The 23,139-nt window shown below is 46.9% G+C and overlaps 1 protein-coding gene across 3 annotated transcripts; it reads right to left on the bottom strand.

Moving 5' to 3' along the window:
* Positions 1–273: 273 nt before the first annotated feature.
* Positions 274–22,141, bottom strand: OSGIN2 (oxidative stress induced growth inhibitor family member 2). 3 transcript variants are annotated; one of them, XM_001515605.5, is made up of 6 exons: positions 21,362–22,141; positions 12,120–12,274; positions 10,194–10,330; positions 6,612–6,803; positions 5,232–5,323; positions 274–2,195 (listed from the first exon to the last, which is right to left on the bottom strand). In XM_001515605.5, the coding sequence occupies exons 1-6, from the start codon at positions 21,403–21,405 to the stop codon at positions 1,157–1,159; spliced, it is 1,659 nt and encodes a 552-aa protein (XP_001515655.1). In that variant the 5' UTR covers positions 21,406–22,141; the 3' UTR covers positions 274–1,156. The 3 variants fall into 3 exon arrangements, with proteins under 3 accessions (XP_001515655.1, XP_028919081.1, XP_028919082.1); XM_029063248.2 differs by having other exon boundaries at positions 274–2,198; positions 21,362–22,138; XM_029063249.1 differs by lacking the exon at positions 21,362–22,141 and adding an exon at positions 20,910–20,944 and having other exon boundaries at positions 274–2,198.
* Between the last annotated feature and the right edge of the window lie 998 nt (positions 22,142–23,139).

Genomic DNA, 23,139 nt, shown 5'->3' with positions numbered 1-23,139 from the left:
GTTTTATTCTAAAAGGGAAATTTTAAGTTACTTTGGCATTTAAATTATTTTGGCTGTAGTTTTCTACTCATTTTTCAAGTTTGGGCCTGGAAATTGCTGCAAAAATGCAATTTTAACTTGAGAATGAAAAGAACTCACTGAGCTTAGAAGCATCCATTTTTTTCCACTCAAAACTATGGGGAACCACCCAAGACATAAAACAAACAGCCCTGTGCCCTCAATTTGGGTGGCAAGCAGTTTTAAGTACACATTAATTCTATTCACACACATAACTAGGAGCCCTTGCACAAGCAATTTATTGTTTTCACGGCAACCAAAATATTACTGGGAAGTTACACAGCAATTTAGTAGAGCACAGATCTCTGGCTAAATGACTTTGTTATTTCTTTCTACCAATCCAAATGTGCGTGGGTAAACATCGAGGCTCCTGGTGGAGACTCTGGCTGATGGTGGATGAGCCTCAGCCCCGCCATCAAGACTTTAGGACAGTGTGTCCGCACAAACACGGTGGTCAGAGTGACCAGAGGTTTGCTCGTGGCCACCTCCTCCCCTGCCAGCCGTGCCCACAGAAATGGACCGGCAACTAATTACCGGGTGGCTTTTCGTTTTTCTGCAGGGATGAGATCTTTCATTTGCATGTATTTAAACCTGCGCTTAACATGTACCATCAAGGAGGTTTTTACTCAGTAGTAAACTGGGCTTGAGCAACCGACAGAGCAGCCAAGCAAAACTTATTTTGGATATTCATCCCGGGATTTCTTTTGGGTTTAAACACGTGTCACCCCATTTCACAGGTCTGAGGCATTATGAGATGACGACAGGAAGCCGAAACCCTACAAAACAAAACTGATGGAAGAAAACATCTCGCGAGAAAACCAAGACAATGTTCCACTTGCACTGGTAACTAAAGCAAACCCCTGAGCTTAAGCTATTTCCTGTCCACCTTGAAGTGATACATACAATTTTAAAGCGGCAGACCAAGTTCTTAGGAAGTTTTCTAAAGTCTTCTAAAAATGACAAAATACCAGTTTATGCATCTGCTGCTAGGCACTCCAGATTTTGAAAGACAGGCCAATAGACTGTAGACCCGCAATTTGAAACATTTTAATGGCAGCCGCCCAGACGGTCATTTGAGTTTCCGCCTCTAACAGAGCTCTTAAGATACTCCATCATCTCCGCCTCTTTCGACAATTAGCTGTTGTTTCTTTTGCCTCGTAACTAAGCAGCGTGCAATGCCCAGTGCTCCCCCCTTTACAAAACGTACAAAATTGTCTCCGACTAAAGGGCCCAGTGCAAAAAGGTTGCCTTCCTTCGTGCATTCGTACGTGTACGGATCAATTTCCACCGGATTGCTCTTACAGGTGATGGGTTGGTTGGAGTTATGGCCCAGGTGGTACCCTTGCTCCTTCAGAAAGAAGAGACTCGGGTGAGAACCTATCAACACCGCCGCCGCCGAGAACTTGAAGCTCTTCTTCAATCCGGCGGCGCTCTGGAGAACGCATCGCATGTCCGCCTTAAAAGAGAGCACCTGGTGCTCAGGGAAACTGATGTAAGCAGATGATAAGCTGGGTTCTACAGCATACGTCTGAGTGCACATCATATGATAGACTTTATGGTATTCGGGATAAAGCTTTTTGGGGAGCTGCTGGAATATTAAGCCCGGATCGGTGACCTGTCTGCGGAACACGTGGATTACGGGGATATTATTGTTGTACGCGCACAGCACTGCGTCTGCGGCGGAGAGTCCAGAGCCTACTATTACAACTGGGTCCACGCTGCCCTGAAATTTCCCTTTACTAATGGCAGTTCCAAATTCTGGCACTGAGTGAAAGACAAAAGGAGAATCTTCCCCTTCGACCTGCAGTTGGGTCGGAGAATCTAATGTCCCGGTGGCTAGGGCGACGTTCTCGGCAAAGAGGCAGAAGGGAATGTGAGAACCATCAGCTCCTTTCTGATAGCCTCTAATTTCCCAGTTCCTCTTGATGAAGGTTGATTTCTCGATTGGTAGTTGCTGAGGTGAAAGGTCTTCATTTTCTTGATCTTCGCCTTCACAATCCTCTTGGTTTCGGTAAAGTCTCGATATAGAGGTTACGTAAGTGTTGTCTCGGAAGTTTTTCTGGAGACCCATGACTTTTACATAATGCTTGTAGTAACAAGCTATTTCCTCGGGCATAACTCTGTCACTCTTGAGATTTCTACTACAAGAAAAAACAAAAAAAAGAGTATATTTCTCAGTAATAAAACATCTTTGTAACTATAAAACTTAGTCACTGAGGATGTACTTTTACGGGATCTCCTCGGGCTAAATTAGATTCCTATTTCACACTGGCATTTAGCCATGTGTAGGGAAAGGTCTGCTAGCTTTCTCTCGCAAAGCCCTTCAGACAGTAACTTTGGTCAATACATGAAAGAAACTACATAAGTGACGTGAGCAAACAATATTTCTAGTTTAATGAGGGTCTCCAGTTCACAAGGCAACACCATCAGCGGCTCTTTAAAAGGACATAAGAGAAGCAGCGTGGCTCAGTGGAAAGAGCATGGGTTTTGGAGTCAGAGGTCATGAGTTCGAATCCCAGCTCTGCCACTTGTCAGCTGTGTGACTGTGGGCAAGTCACTTAACTTCTCTGTGCCTCAGTTCCCTCATCTGTAAAATGGAGATGAAGACTGTGAGCCCCACGTGGGACAACCTGATTCCCCTGTATCCACCCCAGCGCTTAGAACAGTGCTCTGCACATAGTAAGATCCGCCCTTTCCTCTCCACCCAAACGGCTACCTTACTATTACGGGCTCTCGTTATATCCCGGCTAGACTACTGTGTCAGCCTTCTCTCTGACCTCCCTTCCTCCTCTCTCGCCCCGCTCCGGTCTATTCTTCACTCCGCTGCCCGGCTCATCTTCCTGCAGAAACGATCTGGGCATGTCACTCCCCTTCTTAAACAACTCCAGTGGTTGCCTATCGACCTCCGCTCCAAACAAAAACTCCTCACTCTAGGCTTCAAGGCTCTCCATCACCTTGCCCCTTCCTACCTCTCCTCCCTTCTCTCTTTCTACCGCCCACCCCGCACGCTCCGCTCCTCCGCCGCCCACCTCCTCACCGTCCCTCGGTCTCGCCTATCCCGCCGTCGACCCCTGGGTCACGTCCTCCCGCGGTCCTGGAACGCCCTCCCTCCTCACCTCCGCCAAACTGATTCTCTTTCCCTCTTCAAAACCTTACTTAAAAATCACCTCCTCCAAGAGGCCTTCCCAGACTGAGCTCCTCTTCCCCCTCTACTCCCTCTGCCATCCCCCCTTTACCTCTCCGCAGCTAAAGCCTCATTTTCCCCTTTTCCCTCTGCTCCTCCACCTCTCCCTTCCCATCCCCACAGCACTGTACCCGTCCGCTCAACTGTATATATTTTCGTTACCCTATTTATTTTGTTAATGAATTGTACATCGCCTTGATTCTATTTAGTTGCCATTGTTTTTATGAGATGTTCTTCCCCTTGACGCTGTTTAGTGCCATTGTTCTTGCCTGTCCGTCTCCCCCGATTAGACTGTAAGCCCGTCAAACGGCAGGGACTGTCTCTATCTGTTGCCGACTTGTTCATCCCAAGCGCTTAGTACAGTGCTCTGCACATAGTAAGCGCTCAATAAATACTATTGAATGAATGAATGAATAGTAAGCGCTTAACAAATATCAACATTATTATTATTAATAGAAAAGAAATGCCACTGAAAATTTCCACCTTTCATTCCATCCACCTGCCACAAAATAGGAATTCTTTCAATTTCAGAGGCTGAATTGGGCAAATGACAGTTCAATAACAGTGATGATAATCTACTGATCAGTGCTTGCAGAGACATCCTACACAACAAATTGTAAGCATACTGTAATTTAAGAACTCAGAATTTAAGAATTCGCTTTCTGTGAATTAAAGAATTTAGGCTTAAATTTGATCTGGTTTTGGCTAAAATAAGACATGCGATGATCACTGACAAGTTTCTTTGGTCAACACAGCATAACAAAGTCAGGCTGGTACCACCTGCCACTTATTTAAAACTTCTTGATGTTAAACTGCCAAAAAAAAAAAAAAAACCCGGTGCAGCATCTTTTCCTATGATTTCACCCTTCAAAGCGCCTGAAGGCAACTCAAGATGAAACTTGTATTTTATGGCAAAAACAACATCTAAGTAGAGTGAAATATGATCCTGCAATGACTTTTAAGTATTGTAGTGTATACTTTTAAGTGTGATACCAAACAGGAAATTAGGAATGCTAGATCATCAATAGTATTTATTGACAGTCTATCAATCAATAGTATTTACTGAGCGCTTACTATCGGAGAGAACAATACAACATAATTGGCAGACATGTTCCCTGCTCATAATGAGCTTACGAAATAAACGGATGTCAAAGAGATCAATTCATAGCTCCTCCAAGCATCCCAATGCTGCTGACAGAATAAATTCAGGCCAAAGGTCTAAAAGAGAATGGCATTTCTTTCGTTATCACTTAGACACTGTGTTGTCCAACTGAAGAGCCATGACTTGGTACACCTAAATTCACTGTTATCAAGTTGCAGCCTTAGTTCTCTTGTAATCATCCTTAAAAAGCCATTCATCCTAACTGACAAAAGCTTTTTATATCCTGATTTGAATTAATTACCCTGGATGCTTGGATAGGCTATGATCAACCAAAACAAAGTATTTTTGAAACTGTATGGTGTTATAGCTTATTTGTGAGGTGGTGTTTTGGGTGATAAAAGACTAACCATGTTGGTTTCTTTACTATTGGAAATAGAATATTTAATTTAACACCACCCCAAAACAAGCTGTTCTTTCTGGTCTCCTGCCTTTCAAGACTCTCTCATATATTTTTTACATATTTAAAAATTACATATCATGAAATAAAATTCTCTCACTTCTTCCTTTGATTCTCACAATCTACTGATAACCTTTGCTCCATTTCTGTCTGTCGCTTAGTAACACAGAAGGTACAGGGGCTTGCTCTTTAACAAGACAATTTAAATCGAGAGGGGAAACAATACAGGGGAGATTCTTTTGAGGATATTTCACTGGATATAAACCCATGGAGGAGCAGCACTTCCCTTCCAATGTTTTTTTTTTTAAAATTAATAATACTTCTATAAAGATGAATTGAAGGCCGGGTTACAAATACCAACCTTCCTTGAACTTGTCTAATAAGGAAGCCCCTTCTTTCCCAATATAAAAGAACTGCCCATTAGCTCTTACCTTCGTTTGTTAGCTGCCCATTCCTTAAATGAAAGCCCAGGTAACTCCATCCAGTCTCCAAAGCTGATGGTCAACATGGAACCTTCCATAGTCTGTAAGACGTTGGTACAAAGGCATTATACAAGTGAGAAGCCAACTAGATCTTTTTTGGTAGAGAAATCTCTCAAATATTCTTCAACTTGAGAGAAGGTGGACTACGTTTAGGGAATAGGCAGGGCTGGAGTAGACAACACCCGCTTGGATGGGGGGGGGGTGCAAATAAAGTGGCTTATTCATTCATTCAACAGTATTTATTGAGCGCTTACTATGAGCAGAGCACTGTACTAAGCGCTTGGAATGTACAAATCGGTAACAGAGACAGTCTCTGCCCTTTGACAGGCTTACAGTCTAATCGGGGGAGACAGATAGACAAGAACAATGGAAGTGAGGGAGGGCCAGTTGATGGAATTTCCCAAAACCCACCACTAGAAAGGCAAGAGGAACTGGAACTCACTGCAGGGATCTCATGGGGAGAGAGATGTGGCTGAATCAATCGATCGTTTGTATTTATTGAGCACTTTCTGCGAGCAGAGCACTGCATTAAGTGCTTACGAGAGTACAATATATAACGGAGTTGGTAGGCATGTTCCCTGCTGAAGCAGTGCTTGAGGAGTATTACTTCCGCTGCTGTAGCTAGATGTTGAGAAGGTTGGAGAGGCTAGAGACAGAAAGGCTGGCAAGGTGGCTGTTACAGCACTTCAGGCACTGTGTGACCTGAATTGTGGTTTCTGTTAAGCGCTTACTGTGTGCCAAGCACCGTACTAAGCACAAGGAGAGATACAAGATAATCAGGCTGAACACAGTCTCTGTTCCATATAGGACTTGCAGGCTAAGTAGGAGGGAGAACAGGTATTGATCGAATCCCTGTTTCACAGACGAGGAAACTGAGGCACTGAGAATTTAAGTGACTTGCTTAAAGTCACCAGCAGGCAAGTGGCAGAGCCGGGATTAGAACCCAGGTCCTCTGATTCCCAAGCCCGAGCTCTGATAACAGAGCAGCTCTGATAACAGAAGAAGGGATAGATTTTACAGCTAATTCTCAAATTAAGGAGCAAACTAAATGCAACAATTCTTCAGTCGCATTAGATATCATGTAACAATTCTTCAGTCGCATTAGACATTATTCGCCATTATCATCTCAATTTATTAAGTCGCTATTCATTAGCATTTAAACGGTACTTATAAGGCGTATTGCCATGAAGATGCTTTACTCTTCCACGGAGTAGAGAGTCGAATAGTCTGTATTGTGGTTGATTCTTAGGAATCATCTTCTTTCTCCTGACAGGCAGAAACACAAAAACTAAATACTAAAAGAGAAACTGGAGGAGAAAAATGACTTACATGCCAAGCTCCGCCGGGTGGTCCTTTACCAAGCACTAGATGATGAATATAATGATGTTGTTCTAGTTTCCAGCGCAAAATGGATGGATACTCATAACCAAAGTCAGCATCTGGATGAAGTAGCGTATCGAGAAGGATCGCAACTGGGTTGGATGATCGGCCCTCGAGACCCTCAGACAGGTACTCCAAATCCTCGGGAAATCGTCACAAGAGAACAACTAGGTGAAAACACTATCGAGTCACGGTTACAGTGAGGGGCAACAGCATCATTCACCTTTACCAACAGCATCATTCACTTCAACTCTGACCCTCCACCGAACAAAGACAGTGCACAACACAGCGATGGAAAAATTCAGAAAAATCGTAAGAACTGTTCTCATTCTGGTCGCAAGACATGGGTCTCAGGCCTACAGCTCTTGGGCTTCAGCCCACACCCAGCCCCACAGCACTTAAGTACATCTCTTTCGACTCTGCCGCTTCCGATCTGTAATTTGTCTGCCTCCCCCGTCTAGATTGTAAGCCCCTTGAGGGCAAGGAACATGTCTACCACCTCTACTGTATGTTAAGCAGCGTGGCTCAGTGGAAAGAGCACGGGCTTGGGAGTCATAGGTCATGGGTTCGAATCCCGGCTCTGCCACCTGTGAGCTGTGTGACTGTGGGCAAGTCACTTCACTTCTTTGTGCTCAGTTACCTCATCTGTAAAATGGAGATTAAGACCGTGAGCCTCACGAGATTACCCTGTATCTACCCTAGCGCTTAGAACAGTGCTCTGCACATAGTAAGCGCTTAACAAATACCATTATTAGTATTACTCTCCCGAGCCCTTAGTACAGAGCTCTGCACACAGTAAGTGCTCAATTAATACCATTGATTGATTGATTAGAGGAACTAGCAATACCTTCTTGAGGTTACAAACAGACTATTCACTCATTCATTTGTATTTACTGAGAGCTTACTGTGTGCAGAACACTGTACTAAGCGTTTGGAAAGTACAATTTGGCAACCAATAGAGACAATCCCTGCCCACAAGGGGCTCACAGTCTAGAAGGGGGAGATAGGCAACAAAACAAGTAAACAGACATCAACAGCATCAATATAGACAGAATTATAGATCTACACATATCATTAATACAAATATGCACTTCTACACACAAGTGCTGTGGATGGGGGAGGGGGCAGGGCAAAGGGAGGGAGTCGGGGTGATGGGGAAGGGAGGGGGAGCAGAGGAAAAGGGCTTAGTTTGGGAAGGCCTCCTGGAGGAGGTGAGTTACTTTTCATTCTCTCGCTTTTTCCGTTTTCCCTGCCTCCCCATTTTTCTCATATCCTTATACTTGGTTGCTTCCCCAACCTGTCACTTCCCTTAATGTCCTGTCTCCCTGCAATGGACTGTAAGCTCCTTGAGGGAAAGGATCATAGCTGCTTCCACTACAGTACTCTCCCAAGTGCTTAGTTCAGTGCTCTGCACAGAGCAAGCACTCAATACATATCATGGATTGACCGATTGATCCTAGCATGTCCCTCTACCCCAGTTGTTTGCCTGTTTCTCGTCCATGTGCCGGCGCTTCTCCACATTGGTCTATCTAGGTGTCTATGACCTAATGCCCTGTGCGTCTCTCCACACAGGTGTAAGCCCCTGAGTATGTACGTGCATTAACACACGGGGAATAAGCATGGCTGCGTGGCTGAAGCATCGGCAAGGCCAGGGCCACAAGATTTACCATCTGCCCGTTTCCTGCTCTACAGAGTTGGAAGTGCTCCCACGCCACTGTGGCTCGGGTCGGAGTGGAAGGAACAAGGAGGTGACAGGGGTAGTTTGTGTGGTCACACTGCACTGCCATTGTTTTGGCGAGCCCGGGCTGTGCTATGCCGTGCCTCTATCGGTTCACGGTTCTGATGGTGGGGGTGGGAGGAAGGGATTTCAACAGAACAATGCCAATCTGTGTTTGCAGGGAGGAGGGGACGAAGACAGGGTGGCGGAAGACCTGAGGCTCAAGTCGGTTTCTGTCCATCACTTGCTCCGGTAGGAAACGGTAGCGTGGCCCAGCAGCTTAGTGGAAAGAGCACGGGCTTGGGAGTCAGAGGTCCTGGGTTTGGATAACGACTCTGCCGCTTGCCGGCTGTGTGACTTTGGGCAAGTCACTTCACTTCTCTGGGCCTCAGTTGCCTCATCTGTAAAATGGGGACTGGGACTGTGAGACCCTCGTGGGACAACCTGATAACCTTGTATCTGCCCCTGCGCTTAGAACAGTGATTGGCACATAGTAAGCGCTTAACAAGCACCATCATTCCCCCGTTTACACTGTGAGCCCATTATTGGGCAGGAATTTTCTCTATCTGTTGCCGAACTGTCCATTCCAAGAGCTTATTACAGTGCTCTGCACATAGTAAGCGCTCAATAAATATTATTGAATGATTGAATGAATGAAATGTGGCTTCTACGCTGCAGTGGCAGAGAGGTGGACAGAGGGAAGCAACCACTCCCCAGCTCCTCCCTCCCTCCTCCTCCCAAACTCGACTTCGGCTCCAGTTCCTTTTCAACTCTTCCCACCTTGACTTCTCACTTGCGATATTCCCTCAGCCAGGAACTCCCTGCCTCCTGGAAAATCTGCTCTATCTTCAAAGACTCACTAAGGTCCCGCTTTCCAGGAAGCCATCCTCCGTTAATTCACAACATCCCAGATACATGTCAAGCCGACATCCCCCCCACACCTTTAACACTTTCCTCAGCAAGTAGGCTCATTGATGTATTTATATAACCAGTAGGTGCTCAACACATACCATTACTTGGCTGATGTATTATTTGTATCTTCACTTATTTATCTGGCTGTGTCAACCTGATTTGTCTGTAACTACTTCTTCCTACCATGCTTCGTTCCGCCTCCTGGTCTTTGTAAATTATTAGACTGTAGGCTCCTCGAGATTAAGGAAGGGGTGTCTTCTATTGAATTCTCCCAAGTGCTTAACAGAGTGCTCTGCACTCAGGAGGCACTTTGTTATGGCACTTAAATACCACAGATTGAATTCCTCAGGGTATTAGGCCCCTCGGGAGTCTCTCTACCTCTGGCATAGCACAATGCCAATTGAATGACTTACTGAAACAGGTGAATTGAAGAGGAATGGCACAAAGAATGCTCTGGTCAAAGAAAGTAGTATTACTATTTATTGAGCACCAACTGAATGCCATGAGACTACATGTGAGGCAGTTTCCCTGGTCATTAGAGAAGCAGCGTGGCTGAGTGGAAAGAGCCCGGGCTTGGGAGTCAGAGGTCATGGGTTCGTGCCCTGGCTCTGCCCCTTGTCAGTTGTGTGACTGTGGGCAAGTCACTTCACTTCTCTGTGCCTCAGTTCCCTCATCTGTAAAATGGGGATGAAGACTGTGAGCCTCACGTGGGACAACCTCATTCCCCTGTATCTACCCCAGCGCTTCGAACAGTGCTCTGCATGTAGTAAGCGCTTAACAAATACCAACATTATCATCACTATTATTATTATGTAATTTAGAAACGGCAGTCCTAGAAGCAATCTATAAACAGGAATATCATACTTTAAAGAGGGAAAACTTATAATATTTCAGAAAGATACCTGATCAACAATGGAAAGATGTCGTGCTTCCTCTAATTTACTCTGTAATACTGGATTTGGGTGTATGGCCTCCGGAGACAAGTACGGTCTGTATCCCGATAACATGTACGAAAGGCAAATGCCTGAAGGCCCATTACCTAGAAAAGGTTCACGCGTTATTATCCTGTGGGACAAAAGCAGGCAAAGCTGGCTTTATTGTAACTGCTAACATTTATAGCTGGGACAGCAAAACATCAGGAAAAAACATCTGGACACATCAGCTAGAAGTTCAGCACAGGCAGAAATTTTAAAACTAAAAATTTTCAAGAAGTTGTTTCTGAACAGGTGGAAAAACTTTCATTTTAAAAAAAGTTTTCCACCATCTTTTACTTTTAAAATTGAAGACTGCATTTGCTTTTAGGTTTGCTTCAGGCTTTGGAGCAATTCAGCTAGAAGGGTTATCTTGCCAGGACACTCAGTCAAACCTCAGACCCAGATCTGGGAGCATAAACACAGGTCACCATCATTCTGAAGGTGTCATTTGACCGAAAAACTCAAGATTGATTCATTTATCCTTCCCACTACCATTTTTTGGAACACTTACTTTCACGTGGGCAGAGGACATAAAACAAGTAAAATATGTCTGTCATTTAGGAAACAGCAACGTTGTTTATGAAAAAAAGGGGGACATTACAAAAGTGAAACAGACAGCCTATGAACTTGGGTATGTCCCACACTGCTTATCTTCAGGTTGTCCTTGGAGAGAGGAAACTGCCAAAATGTCCCATGGAAGATTGCCTACCAAAAATTCAAGGAAGAGTAAACTTGCCTCTTGTTACCTCCTAAAATTAAAATATCTATCGAGAGATATCTAATGTGAAATCAAGCCTGGTGATCTCCATTCACATATTTAAACAGATCAGCCTCTTGGAATTACCTCAGTGCTCTGCTGGGCTTGGCACGAAGCCACCATGTAATAAATACCATTATCACGATGATGAGGAGGAGGATGATTATACCACATTCAGCCTGGAATTTCCTGGGCTAAGGGGGAGTAACTCCTCTCAGGGTCGCTCCTGGAGAGTTTCCAGTACTCTACCAGTCTTGACTACGGGTGAGACAGTCAAGCAGAGGCACATCCATTCCATTCTTAGCTTGGGCAGTAGCTAGCAAGTGGAAGGCAACCTGCTACAAGTCAGAACTCACCCGTGCTAGGCAGCAGCGGCAGGGGAGAGAGTCGAGGGCGGAGACTCAAGTTTACCACACCGAAGGAGGTAATGGTCAACCGCTTCTGTATACTGACCGAGAAAACTCTATGGGTACACTACTAGAACGACTGCAGATTGAGGTGGGGTGTCCTGGGAGAGATGTGTCCATGGCGTCGCTATGGGTCGAAGACCACTCGACGGCATAAGACAAGATGGGGGAGTGAAGGGAGAAAAGGTTTCTCCCGGCACCGAGCAGGAAAGGAGAGAGTAACCCCTGCAACTCCAGGGACATATCTTCCAGTGGGTTTCAAACACTGGAGAATGTGGGTACCTTTGAGGGTCCAGGCAAACAGTTTCTGTTGTATTGTTGCACTGTACTCTCCCAAGTGCTTAGCACAGTGCTCTGCACACAGTAAGTGGTCAATAAATACGACTAACCGTTTCCCCGGAAATGCTGTTTAGTGTTTGAACTGTTCTTCAGGCGCCTATGTAATTACAGGCATGTGTAATTACAGGATTGTCAAGGTTTCGAGAGCTGAAGTTTTTCCATGTATGTGAGGCTTGCCTCCCCAACTTTAGTTGGATTGTAAGTGACTCCTGTTTTCATACTACACTCCCCAGCACCTCCTCTAGTGACTAGTCCATTTCACAGAACCTGGAAGAAACCATTCTGATGGGGAGGAAGGAGGAGGATGGCGGCTGTCCCAAGAGCTACGGAACATCCACTAGACAAACTCACCGACTATTACCACTGGCAAAGTGAGTGACGACTCTTCAGGCAAAGTGATTCCTTCCACTAAGGGCATTGCTTGGACTTTTCCCACCCGGCTGTCACCAATGTAGTGCGCTAAGGAATTCAAAATCTGCTCTTCGGCTTCCTGGGCGCTGTATTTCCTTCAAGGAGAAAAGAATTGAGTAATGAAAAAAATTATTGAACCTTTATTTTATATTCAGCTGTAATGAATGCTTCCCAACTGTAAAAACAGGGGAAAAAAAACCCCTATTATTTACTCTTGGTTAGTATCAACCAATGAACAGTTTTTACTGAGCAATTACTGCGGGAAAAGTATGTGAGTTTTAATCCTGGCTCCGCCACGTGTCTGCTGTGGGACCTTGGGCAAGTCACTTCACTTCTCTGGGCCTCAGTTACCTCATCTGTAAAATGGGAATGGAGACTGTGAGCCCCATGTGAGACCAGGATTGTATCTAACCCGATTTGCTTGTATCCACCCCAGTGCTTAAGTACAATGCTCTGAACACAATAAGCACTCAATAAATACGACTGAATAATTAAGTGCTTAAATACCACAATTATTACCAGTAGTAGTAGTACGTTTGGGATAGTACAATATAAGAGAGTTGGTTTCCTGCCCAAAATGAGCTTATAGTCTAAAGGAGGAGACAGACATTAATAGAAATAAATAGATCATAGATATGTACTTAAGCACTGTGAGACTTAAGGGTGAATAAAGAGTGCAAGTGCAAGGGTGACAGCAGAAGGGAGTGGGAGAAGATGAAATGAGGGCTTAGACACGGAAGGACTTTGGGAGAGTATGTGCCGGTTGGGTTGAGTGATCATCTGCCATATAGAGAGAGGGTGGGTGTTCCAGGCCAGAGGCAGGACGTGAGCGAGAGGTCATCAGCAAGATAGACCAGACTGAGGTACAGTTGGCAGTTGGCATTAGAGGAGTGGAGTGTGTGGGGCTGCGTTGTAGAAGGAAATCAGAGAGGTAAGGTAGGAAGGGCCCATGGTGATTGAGTGCTTTAAAGCCATTGGTGAAGGGTTTCTCTTTGCTGCAGAAGTTAACTACTGGAGGTTCTTGAAGAGTGGGGAAACACGGACTGGACGGTATTGTAGAAAAATGATCTGGGCCACAAAGTGAAGTACGGACTGAAGTGAGGAGATAGGAGGCAGGAAGGTCAGCAAGAGGCTGATGCAGGAATCAAGGTGGGATGGGATAAGTGCTTAGAATATTATATTGTAGTATTTCTTAAGTGCTTACTCTGTGCCACACACTGTTCTAAGCACTTGGATATAAGATCAACCAATCAACTGTACTTATTGAGTGCTTACCGTGTGCAGAGCACTGTACACTTGGGAGAATACAAGTGTGGGAGAGTTGATAGCCACATTCCCTGCCCATAAGACAATCGGGTCAGACACAGTCCCTGTCCCACATGGGGCTTAAAGCCTGCTACTTAAGCGCTGTGGGATTGAAAGACGGGTGAATAAAGAGTGCAAATAGCATTCATCCACCCTCTCTATATACGGCAGATGATCACTCGCCCAACCGGCACATCCTCTCCAAAAGGCCTTCCCTGCTTAAGCCCTCATTTCCTCTTCTCCCACCCCCTTCTGCTGTCACCCTTGCACTTGCACTCTTTATTCACCCCTTCTGCAGTCCCACAGTGTTTAAGTACATATCTATAACCCATTTATTTCTATTAATGTCTGTCTCCTCTAAGTAGGAGGGAGAAAAGGTAATTTATCTGAGATAAGGAAGCTGAGGCAGAGAAAAATTGAGTCATTTGCCTATGGTCACAGAGCAGGCAAGTGGCCGAAGCGGGACTAGAACCCAGGTCCTCTGGCAGCCAGATCCATGCACTTTTCTTCCTATGGCCACGCAGCTTCTTTTTTTTCTTTTTTTGAAATTAACTGGAATTCTATAAATATTTCACTGCAGCTCATTAAAATCTAAATAATTAGTTATAAAGCCGGTGCCTTTCCTATGCTGTTTGTACTTCTACTGTGCTTCTAGAATAAACTCCATCTCCTTTTAAAATAGACACTACAAGAACACTAGGACAATTAACTGCCATTTAAATCAGCTAACAGGAAATACTTTAAGGATACGAGTCAAATCGTTAACATTCTGATTCTTACCAGGAATAATAATAATGACGATGGTATTTATTAAGCACCGATTATGTGTCAGGCACTGTTATACACACTGGGGTAGATACAAGCTAATCAGGTTGGACACAGTCCCTGTCCCACATGGGGTTCCCAGTCTTAATTCCCATTTTCCAGACGAGGTAACTGAGGCCCAGAGATGTGAAGTGACTTGCCCAAGGTCACCCAGGAGACAAGTGGCAGATCTGGGATTAGAACCCAGGTCCTTCAGACTCCCAGGCCCGTGCTCTATTACACTAGGCCACTCTGCTTCTCGGTGAAGTAGGATTAAGAAGCACACGAGTCAAAACGAATGAATTAAGCAACCTCTGCCTTCCGTCTGATCGCTGAAGAATATATTAGTGACTCTTTCCTTTCTGTAAATTGCTGAGTTCTGTCATTGGTCCAGTGGAAAGAGTGCTGCTCTGGGAATCCAGGGGATCCGGGTAGTACCCCTGCTTCCACCTGTAATGCCTCCTCATGGGGCAAAGACCAGGAGCCACACCCCGGCCTGCCTACTCTCTTGTCGGACTCTGTACCCCAGAGAGAAAGTGATTGGCCAAGGAAGATGGTGCGATTGGCCCCGGGCAGGCTACTAGCACCATTTAGGTCGATTCCTAGCACCACTTGAGTCAATTCCTGCACCACTTGGGTCAATTCCTCCGTGCTGGCTCTCCCATCCCTGACACTTCATCATTACATACGGCCACCTTGACTCGCTCCCAAGAATTGGCTGACGTTTTTGACAAACGCTCAAGATAACGAATATTTCAAAATAAGGAAAATGATGTTACTGGGCTCAGGGCCTGCGCTGAAGATGAAAGTTTGCTTCAAGGATTCTGAAATTCCAGTTCTGAATGTTGTCCAAGGATCAAAAACACATCTCTACAAATCATTTGAGAGGAAAATCTGCCCTTCGGCGATTTTGACTGTTGACTGTAGATCAAAAATAGCCTATTTTCTTAAAATCTCCAATTAACAAGCTATATAAATCAAACACAAATACTCTTTAATAGAAGCAGTAAGATTTAAGGTACACCAAATCAAGTTGGGCAATTAAAACATAAATCATATATATCTATATATCTCTCTCTATATAGATATATACACACACAATCACATACTACTACTTTTCTAAATCTGTTTTTCCAAAATCACACAATTATATGGTTTGTACTGGCAGTCATTTTAAAAGCTCTCATAAAACACTGGGTATTTTAGATTACAAGATCGTTGTAGGCAGGGAACGTGTCTACCAATTCTGTTGTACTGTCTCTCCCAAGTGCTAAGAACAGTGCTCTACACACAGTAAGCACTCAAATGCGACTGATTGATTGCAAAAGGAGAATGAAAACAACGTGCTAAACTCTGCTAAAGCTACCAATTTGTTCAGGAATTCAGTCACCATCTCAAGAGCTTAGTGGGGCACCCTTAGTTACCTGTTCAGTCATTCATTCAATTGTATTTATTGGCACTTCCTATGTGTAGAGCACTGTACTAAGCACTTAGGAGAGTACACTAAAGCAAACAGATGCATTCCCCGTCCACAACAAGCTTACACTCTGGGGGGAGGGGGGACAGACATTAATATAAATAGATTATGGACAGGTACATAAATGCTGTGGGCTGGGGTGAATTAAGGGAACAAGTCGGGGCAACATAGAAGGAAGTGAGAGAAGAGGAAAGGAAGGCTTAGTCAGGGAAGGCCTCTTGGAGGAGATGTGCCTTCAAAGGCTTTTGTGGGGAGGGGAAAATAACTGTCTGTCGGATTTGAGGAGGGAGGGCATTCCAGGCCAGAGGCAGGGCATGGGTGAGGGGTCGGCAGCAAGATAGACGAAATCGAGGTATCGGGAGAAAGTTAGCATTAGAGGAGCAACGTGTGTAGGCGGGGTTGTAATAGGAGAGTAGCGAGATGAGGAAACAGAGGGCAAGGTGAAGAATTTTTGTTTGATACAAAGGTGATAGGCAACCACTGGAGGTTCTTGAGTGGAGGAAACATGTCCTGAAAGTTTTTTGTAGAACTATGATCTGGGCAGCAGAGTGTAGTATGAAGTAGAGAAGCAGCCCGGCCTAATGGCAAGGGCATGGGCTTGGGAGTCAGAGGACGTGGGTTCCAATCCCGGCTCCGCTACTTGTGTGCTGTGTGACCTTGGGCAAGTTGCTTCACTTCTCTGGGCCTCATTTACCTCATCTGTAAAAATGGGAATTAAGACTGTGAGACCCACATGGGACAGTCTTGTATCTACCCTAGCACTTAGAACAGTGCTTGGCACATAGTAAACGCTTAACAAATACCATAATAATAATAATGTTGGTACTTGTTAAGCGATTACTATGTGCAGAGAACTGTTCTAAACGCTGGGGTAGATACAGGGTAATCAGGTTGTCCCACATGAGCTCACAATGTTAATCCTCATTTTACAGATGAGGTAACAGGCACAGAGAAGTTAAGTGACTTACTCAAAGTCACACAGCTGACAAGTGGAAGAGCCGGCATTCAAACCCATGACCTCTGACTCCCAAGCCCGGGCTCTTTCCACTGAGCCATGCTGCCCCCAATAATGGAGTGGGGAGACACAGGAGGCTGGGAGGTCAGAAAGTAAGCTGCCACAGTAATCAAGGCAAGATAGGACAAGTGACTGTATTAATGTAGTAGCAGTCTGGATGGGAAGAAAGGGCGAATTTTAGCGATGGTATGAAAGTTGAACCGACATGTTTTAGGAATGGATTGAAAATGTGGGCTGAATTCATTCATTCAATAGTATTTATTGAGCGCTTACTATGTGCAGAGCACTGTACTAAGCGCTTGGAATGTACGATTCGGCAACAGATGGAGATAACCCCTGTCCAATGACGGGAGAGGAGTCAGGATAACGCCAAGGTGACGGGCTCTTGAGACAGAAAAGGATGGTGGTGCCGTTCACAGTGATGGAAAAGTCAGGAGGAGGACAGGGTTGGGATGGGATGCTAAAGAGTTCTGTTTTGGACATGTTAAGCTGGAGGTGACAGCAGGATATCCACAAAGAGATGTGTCTTGAAGGCAGGAGCAAATGCGAGGCTACAGAGAGGGATAGCAATCAGGGCTGAAGGCACAGATTTGGGCAGCATCCTCATACGAGTGGTAGTTGGTAGTTGAAGCTGCGGGAGTGAGGAAGCTGCAGGAGTGAGGAAGCTGCGGGAGTGAGGAAGCTGAAGTCGTGGGAGCGAATGAGTAAGCTGCGGGAGTGAGGAAGCTGAAGTCGAGGGAGCGAATGAGTTCTCCAAGGGAGTGAGTATAGATGGAGAATGGCAGGGGACCCAGAACTGAACCTTGAGGGACACCCGCAGTTGGGGGCTGGGAGGCAAGAGGAGGAGGCCTGCGAAGGAGACTGAGAATGAGCGGCCAGAGAGATAAGAGGAGAACCAGGAGAGACCAGTGTCAGTGAAGCCGAGGTTGGATAATGTTTCCAGAAGGGGGTGGTCGACACTGTTGAAGGCAGCTGGTCTGGCACTGTTGATGTCATCATACGGATTGCCCCAGTTCCTTTCAGGCATTCAAGTACTGGATGGTAAGTGAATAACTAAAATTTTTCTCTGGTCTTAGCCCTTAGGTATGCCTACTCTCCCTCCCACTAATAAACCACATCTCTACTGGATACTGTGCAATAACAGTAATAGTCATTGTATTTATGAAGTGCTTCCTATGTACCAGGCACTGTACTAAGCGCTGGGGCCGACATGAGGTGACTGAGTTGGACAAAGTCCCTGTCCCACAAAGAGCTCACAGTCTTCATCCCCCTTTTCCAGATGAGGTAACTGAGGCCAGGGGAAGTGAAGCGATTTGCCCAAGGTCACAGAGCAGACAAGTGACGGAGCGGGGATTAGAACCTAGGTCCTTCTGACTCCCAGGCCCGTGCTCTATTCACTGCGCCACTACAACTTCACCTAACTTTTTAGCAGTAGCAGCAGGTGAGTATTATTGACGGGTGCGGATTTCATTTTAGTCACTGTAGTGAAGCAGCACGGCCTATATTGGATAGAGCCCGGGGCTGGGAGTCAGAAGGACCTGGGTTCTAATTCGGAATGCCTCCATCACTTGTCTGCTGTAGATAACCTTCGGTAAATCACTTCTCTTCTCTGTAGCTCAGTTACCACATCTGCAAAATGGGTATTAGGACTGTGAGCCTCATGTGGGACAGGTACTGTGTCCAACCCGATTTGTTTGAATCCACTCCAGGGTCTAGTACAGTGACTGGTACTTAACCCAAACCACACTTATTTTTACTATGAAGCACTTAGGTATGATTTGTTATGCCTATTTTGTTATGGTTAGAAATATAAAATTGATTTGGAGTAAAAGAGAAAAAAAACATACAGAAAATATATTTCACTGGTTGTCATATAAGAATGAAACCAAGACTTGGGCTAGCATAATTCCTTCACAATATGACTGAGAAAAGAAAACCAAACCCACAGGAGTTCATTTCTAATACTGAATTGCTGAATGTTGTATTGTGCAATTGTACCATACCCTCCCAATACCTAAGTTAAAAATGCCATTTTTTCTATGTTAAATATTTGTGTTTTATAGGATCAATGGGTGCTTTAATCTTTTCTTTTTTTCCCTGATTTGGATAAATTACTACTTACAGTCTACAGGGGCAGACACTTTGAATGTGCATTTAAACTAGGGGCTTTCTACATTTGGCCTATTCTCAAATAGGGGGTTGGCCTATTCTCTTGGCCAACTCCCTCCTACCCTTCAAAGGACGAAAACAGTATTTTCTACATGTAAAGGCTCTTTCCTGTCAGGACTCATCACCCCACAGATTTCCCAACAGGTTAACACCCTTAACATTTCTGAACCCAACTGATTGCCTCCATTACCTTTCAACTTTAAAACTCTCAAGATTATATCTTAGTAGAGTAGTAGTCGTAATATTATTTAAGTGATTATTGTGGAGGACTGTCCTAGGCCCTGGGAAAGAATACCTAGGTGGGAATTAGATCTAGTACGAGAAGCCGCGTGGCTTAGTGGAAAGAGCACAGGCTTGGGAATCAGAGGTCGAGGGTTCGAATCCCAGATCTGCCACTTGTCAGCAGTGTGACTCTGGGCAAGTCACTTCACTTCTTTGGGCATCAGTTCCCTCATCTGTAAAATGGGGATTAAGACTCTGAGCCCCACGTGGTACAACCTGATAACCTGGCATCTACCCTAGCGTTTAGAACAACACTTGGCACATAGTAAGCGTTTAACAAATACCATCATAATTATTATCTCGTCTCTGTCCCTTGGAGAGCCCCCAGTCTAAAAAAGCTACAAATGGGCAACAAGATAGACTGTAGTTAGACACGGAGACCTAGAGGAGGATGGAGAATTCTTCCTCCTGCTTTGGCTCTTAAATTTCTGTTGACTAGTTGCCCCTGAAGTGCAGGACTGAATTGTGCCGACCCGTAAAGCGACTCCAGCGAACTTCCCGAGGTTATTATTTCAATACAAAAAACGTTTCGAATAAGCACCTGATATATTTTTGTCATCCGGGCTCAGCTGAATAAAATAATGCCCTCTAACCTCTTTCTGGCCTACCACTATATCCTTTCTCCTAGTTTCTAGAATTCTAAAGTTTAGATGAACAGGCGACTTTTAAGGCCAAAAACGGATGAATATTCTTGCAAAAAAGCAACCCAAAGGGTCAAACCCGTAATAACCTTTTTTTTTTTCCTTTCAGATCGGTAAACTGAAAAGCTGCTCCTCCGTAACCGTGCGCCAGGGACGGGTGTGGGGCACATGATTTTAACCCGGCCACGAACTCGTTATTTACTGACCGCCTTTCCTGGGCGCTGACTGTGCGCAAAGCACTCTCCGAAGCGCTCGTCGGCCTACTGCTCATAGCCTTGCCGGCCCGGGTAAACTTTTCTGGTGGTATGGTGATGCCCCGCAGTCAATGAGAAGGGGGCTGGTCACCAGGCCTGGGGCCCGGGCGGCAGGGGTCTCGGGTGAATCGGGGAGCCCAGCGTGGCTGGGGGGGCAGATGGATGAGGGGATGATCTGTTGCCTAATGTACATTCCAAGCGCTTAGTACAGTGCTCGGCACACAGTAAGCGCTCAATAAATATAACTGAATGAATGGGACGGACTAATAATAATAATAATGTTGGTATCTGTAAAACGCTTACTATGTGCCAAGCACCGTTCTAAGCGCTGGAGTAGATACAGGGTAACCTGGTTGCCCCACGCGGGGCTCACAGTCTCGGTCCCCATTTTACAGATGAAGGAACTGAAGCCCAGATAAGTTAAGTGACTTGACCAAGGTCACCAAGCGGACAAGTGGCAGAGTTGGAATTAGAACCCACAACCTCTGACTCCCAAGCCTGGGCTCTTCTTTCCACTAAGCCATGCTGCTTCTCTCCTGGGAGTATTACTTTACTAAGAGCACAGCAGCACTAAAGCATTGTGGTCTAGTCGGTACAGCAGGGGCCTAGTTGTCAAAAGGACCAGAGTTCCAATCCCCCCTCCGCCCTTTCTCTGCTGTGTGACCTTGGGCAGGTCACTTTACTCTTCAGTGACTTGGTTCCCTTCTCTGTAAAATGGGGATAAGGACTGCGAGCCCCACAGGGGACAGGGACCGATTAACCCCTATCTACCCCCGAGCTTACCAGAGTGCCTGGCATGTAGTAAATGGGAAGCAGCATGGCTCAGTGGAAACAGCACGGGCTTGGGAGTCAGAGGTCATGCGTTCGAATCCCGGCTCTGCCACTTGTCAGCTGTGTGACTGGGCGAGTCACTTCACTTCTCTGTGCCTCAGTTCCCTCATCTGTAAAATGGGGATGAAGACTGTGAGTCTCACGTGGGACAACCTGAATACCCTGGATGCACCCCGGCACTTACAACAGTGCTCTGCACATAGTAAGCGCTTAACAAATACCAACATTATTATTATGATTATTATTAAATGCTTAACAAATACCATTTTTTTTGTTTAAAAAAAAGGTGGCAGAGGCAGGATGCGAACCCAGGTCCTCGTGCCTCCCAGGCCCATGGTCTCTGCATTAGGATCTTCTTCCTCCCCGACCCGGCCCCGCTGACCCCTGCCCGGCCCGGGACTCACCTGAAATGAGCGGCCAAAGAGCAGCGGCAGCACCACACGGGCATCGGGCGCCGCGGGATGTGCCAGCGGGACCGGGCAAGGTCGGACAGACAGGACGGTGCGGGCCACAAGGACCGGACAGGACGGTGCGGGTCAGCAGGACCGGACAGGCCGGTGCGGGTCAGCAGGACCGGACAGGATGGTGTGGGGCAGCAGGACCGGACAGGATGGTGCAGGGCAGGCCGGTGCGGGTCAGCAGGACCGGACAGGATGGTGCGGGTCAGCAGGAGCGGACAGGACGGTGCGGGGCAGCAGGACCGGACAGGACGGTGCGGGCCAGAAGGACCGGACAGGACGGTTAGGGTCAGCAGGACCGGACAGGATGGTGTGGGGCAGCAGGACCGGACAGGATGGTGCAGGGCAGGCTGGTGCGGGTCAGCAGGACCGGACAGGATGGTGCGGGTCAGCAGGAGCGGACAGGACGGTGCGGGTCAGCAGGACCGGACAGGATGGTGTGGGGCAGCAGGACCGGACAGGATGGTGCGGGGCAGGCCGGTGCGGGTCAGCAGGACCGGATAGGACGGTGCGGGTCAGCAGGAGCGGACAGGACGGTGCAGGGCAGGCCGGTGCGGGTCGGCAGGACCGGACAGGATGGTGCGGGGCAGCAGGAGCGGACGGGCCGGTTGGGGGCGGGCAGCAGGCCCGGACGGGCCCGGGCAAGACGGTTTGGGGCGGCAGAGGCGCAGGCCGGGGCGGGAGCCGGTGCCCGCGGGGGTCTCCGGGGGCCGCGGCTCGTCCTCCCCCTGCCCCCCGCTCCCCCTGCAGCCCCCAGCCCCCGGCCCCCGCCCCGGCCCGGCCGTTAGCGCTGGCGCCCGGCCCCTCCTCCGGCCCTCGGCCACGAACGGCGGCGGCTGGCGGGCGGGCGGGCGGGCGAGCGGGCGGCGGAGCCCAGAGCACCGGAAGGCTGCGGGCCCGGCGAGGGGAGGAGCCGGCACCGGGGCGGGGGCGGGGGCGGGACCGGGGCCGGGCCGGGGCGGAGGAAGAAAGGCGCTTCCGTCCCGGGATCCGCCCCTTGCTCTCCCCGCCGGGACCGGGCCGGGGCCGGGGCCGGGGCCGGGGCCGGGCCCGGGCCGCACGGGCCCTGCATCCCCTCCAGACACACACCGCCCCACCTCCTCAGAGCCGCCGCTTCTTCTCTCTCTATACACTATTTAGATATATGATACACACACAGCTGCACAACCCCAAGCATGGATTTGCAGCACATCGCACTCTTCCACACACACAGCTGCACGACCCCAAGCGTGGATTTGCAGCACTTCGCGCAACCCCAAGCATGAATTTGCAGGACATCGCACTCATATACACATATATATATATTATATATGATATATACGCATATGTATATGCTTGGGGTTGTGCAAGGGTGTGTGTGTATGTGTTATACATATAGCATATATATAGAAGAATATATACATGTATACTTCTATATGTATGCTAAGCTATATACATGTATATATTCTATATGTATGCTAAGCTATATACATGTATATATTCTTCTATATATATATATGCTATATGTATAACACACACACACACCCTTGCACAACCCCAAGCATGAATTTGCAGCGCATCTCTCTCACACACACACATACATATATATTCTCTTTCTCCCTCTATATATTTGTATAATACACACACACACACACACCCCTGCACAACCCCAAGTATGAATTTGCAGCACACACACACACACACACACACACACACACACGAGAAGCAGCGTGGCTCAGTGGCAA

This window comes from Ornithorhynchus anatinus, chromosome 4 (assembly GCF_004115215.2).
Source record: "Ornithorhynchus anatinus isolate Pmale09 chromosome 4, mOrnAna1.pri.v4, whole genome shotgun sequence".
In the NCBI taxonomy this organism is placed as follows: domain Eukaryota; kingdom Metazoa; phylum Chordata; class Mammalia; order Monotremata; family Ornithorhynchidae; genus Ornithorhynchus; species Ornithorhynchus anatinus.
The sequence above is the reverse complement of the archived record's forward strand: the minus strand, read 5'-3'. Positions and strand labels throughout refer to the sequence as shown.

Bases quoted from the DNA above. Each gene is read 5' to 3' on its own strand.
- OSGIN2 (XM_029063248.2), bottom strand. From the start codon at position 21,405: ATGCCCGTGTGGTGCTGCCGCTGCTCTTTGGCCGCTCATTTCAG. The intron at 12,275-21,361 runs GTGAGTCCCGGG...TTCTCCTTGAAG, and splicing joins TCTTTGGCCGCTCATTTCAG to GAAATACAGCGCCCAGGAAG. The intron at 5,324-6,611 runs GTAAGTCATTTT...AACGTCTTACAG, and splicing joins CACCCGGCGGAGCTTGGCAT to ACTATGGAAGGTTCCATGTT.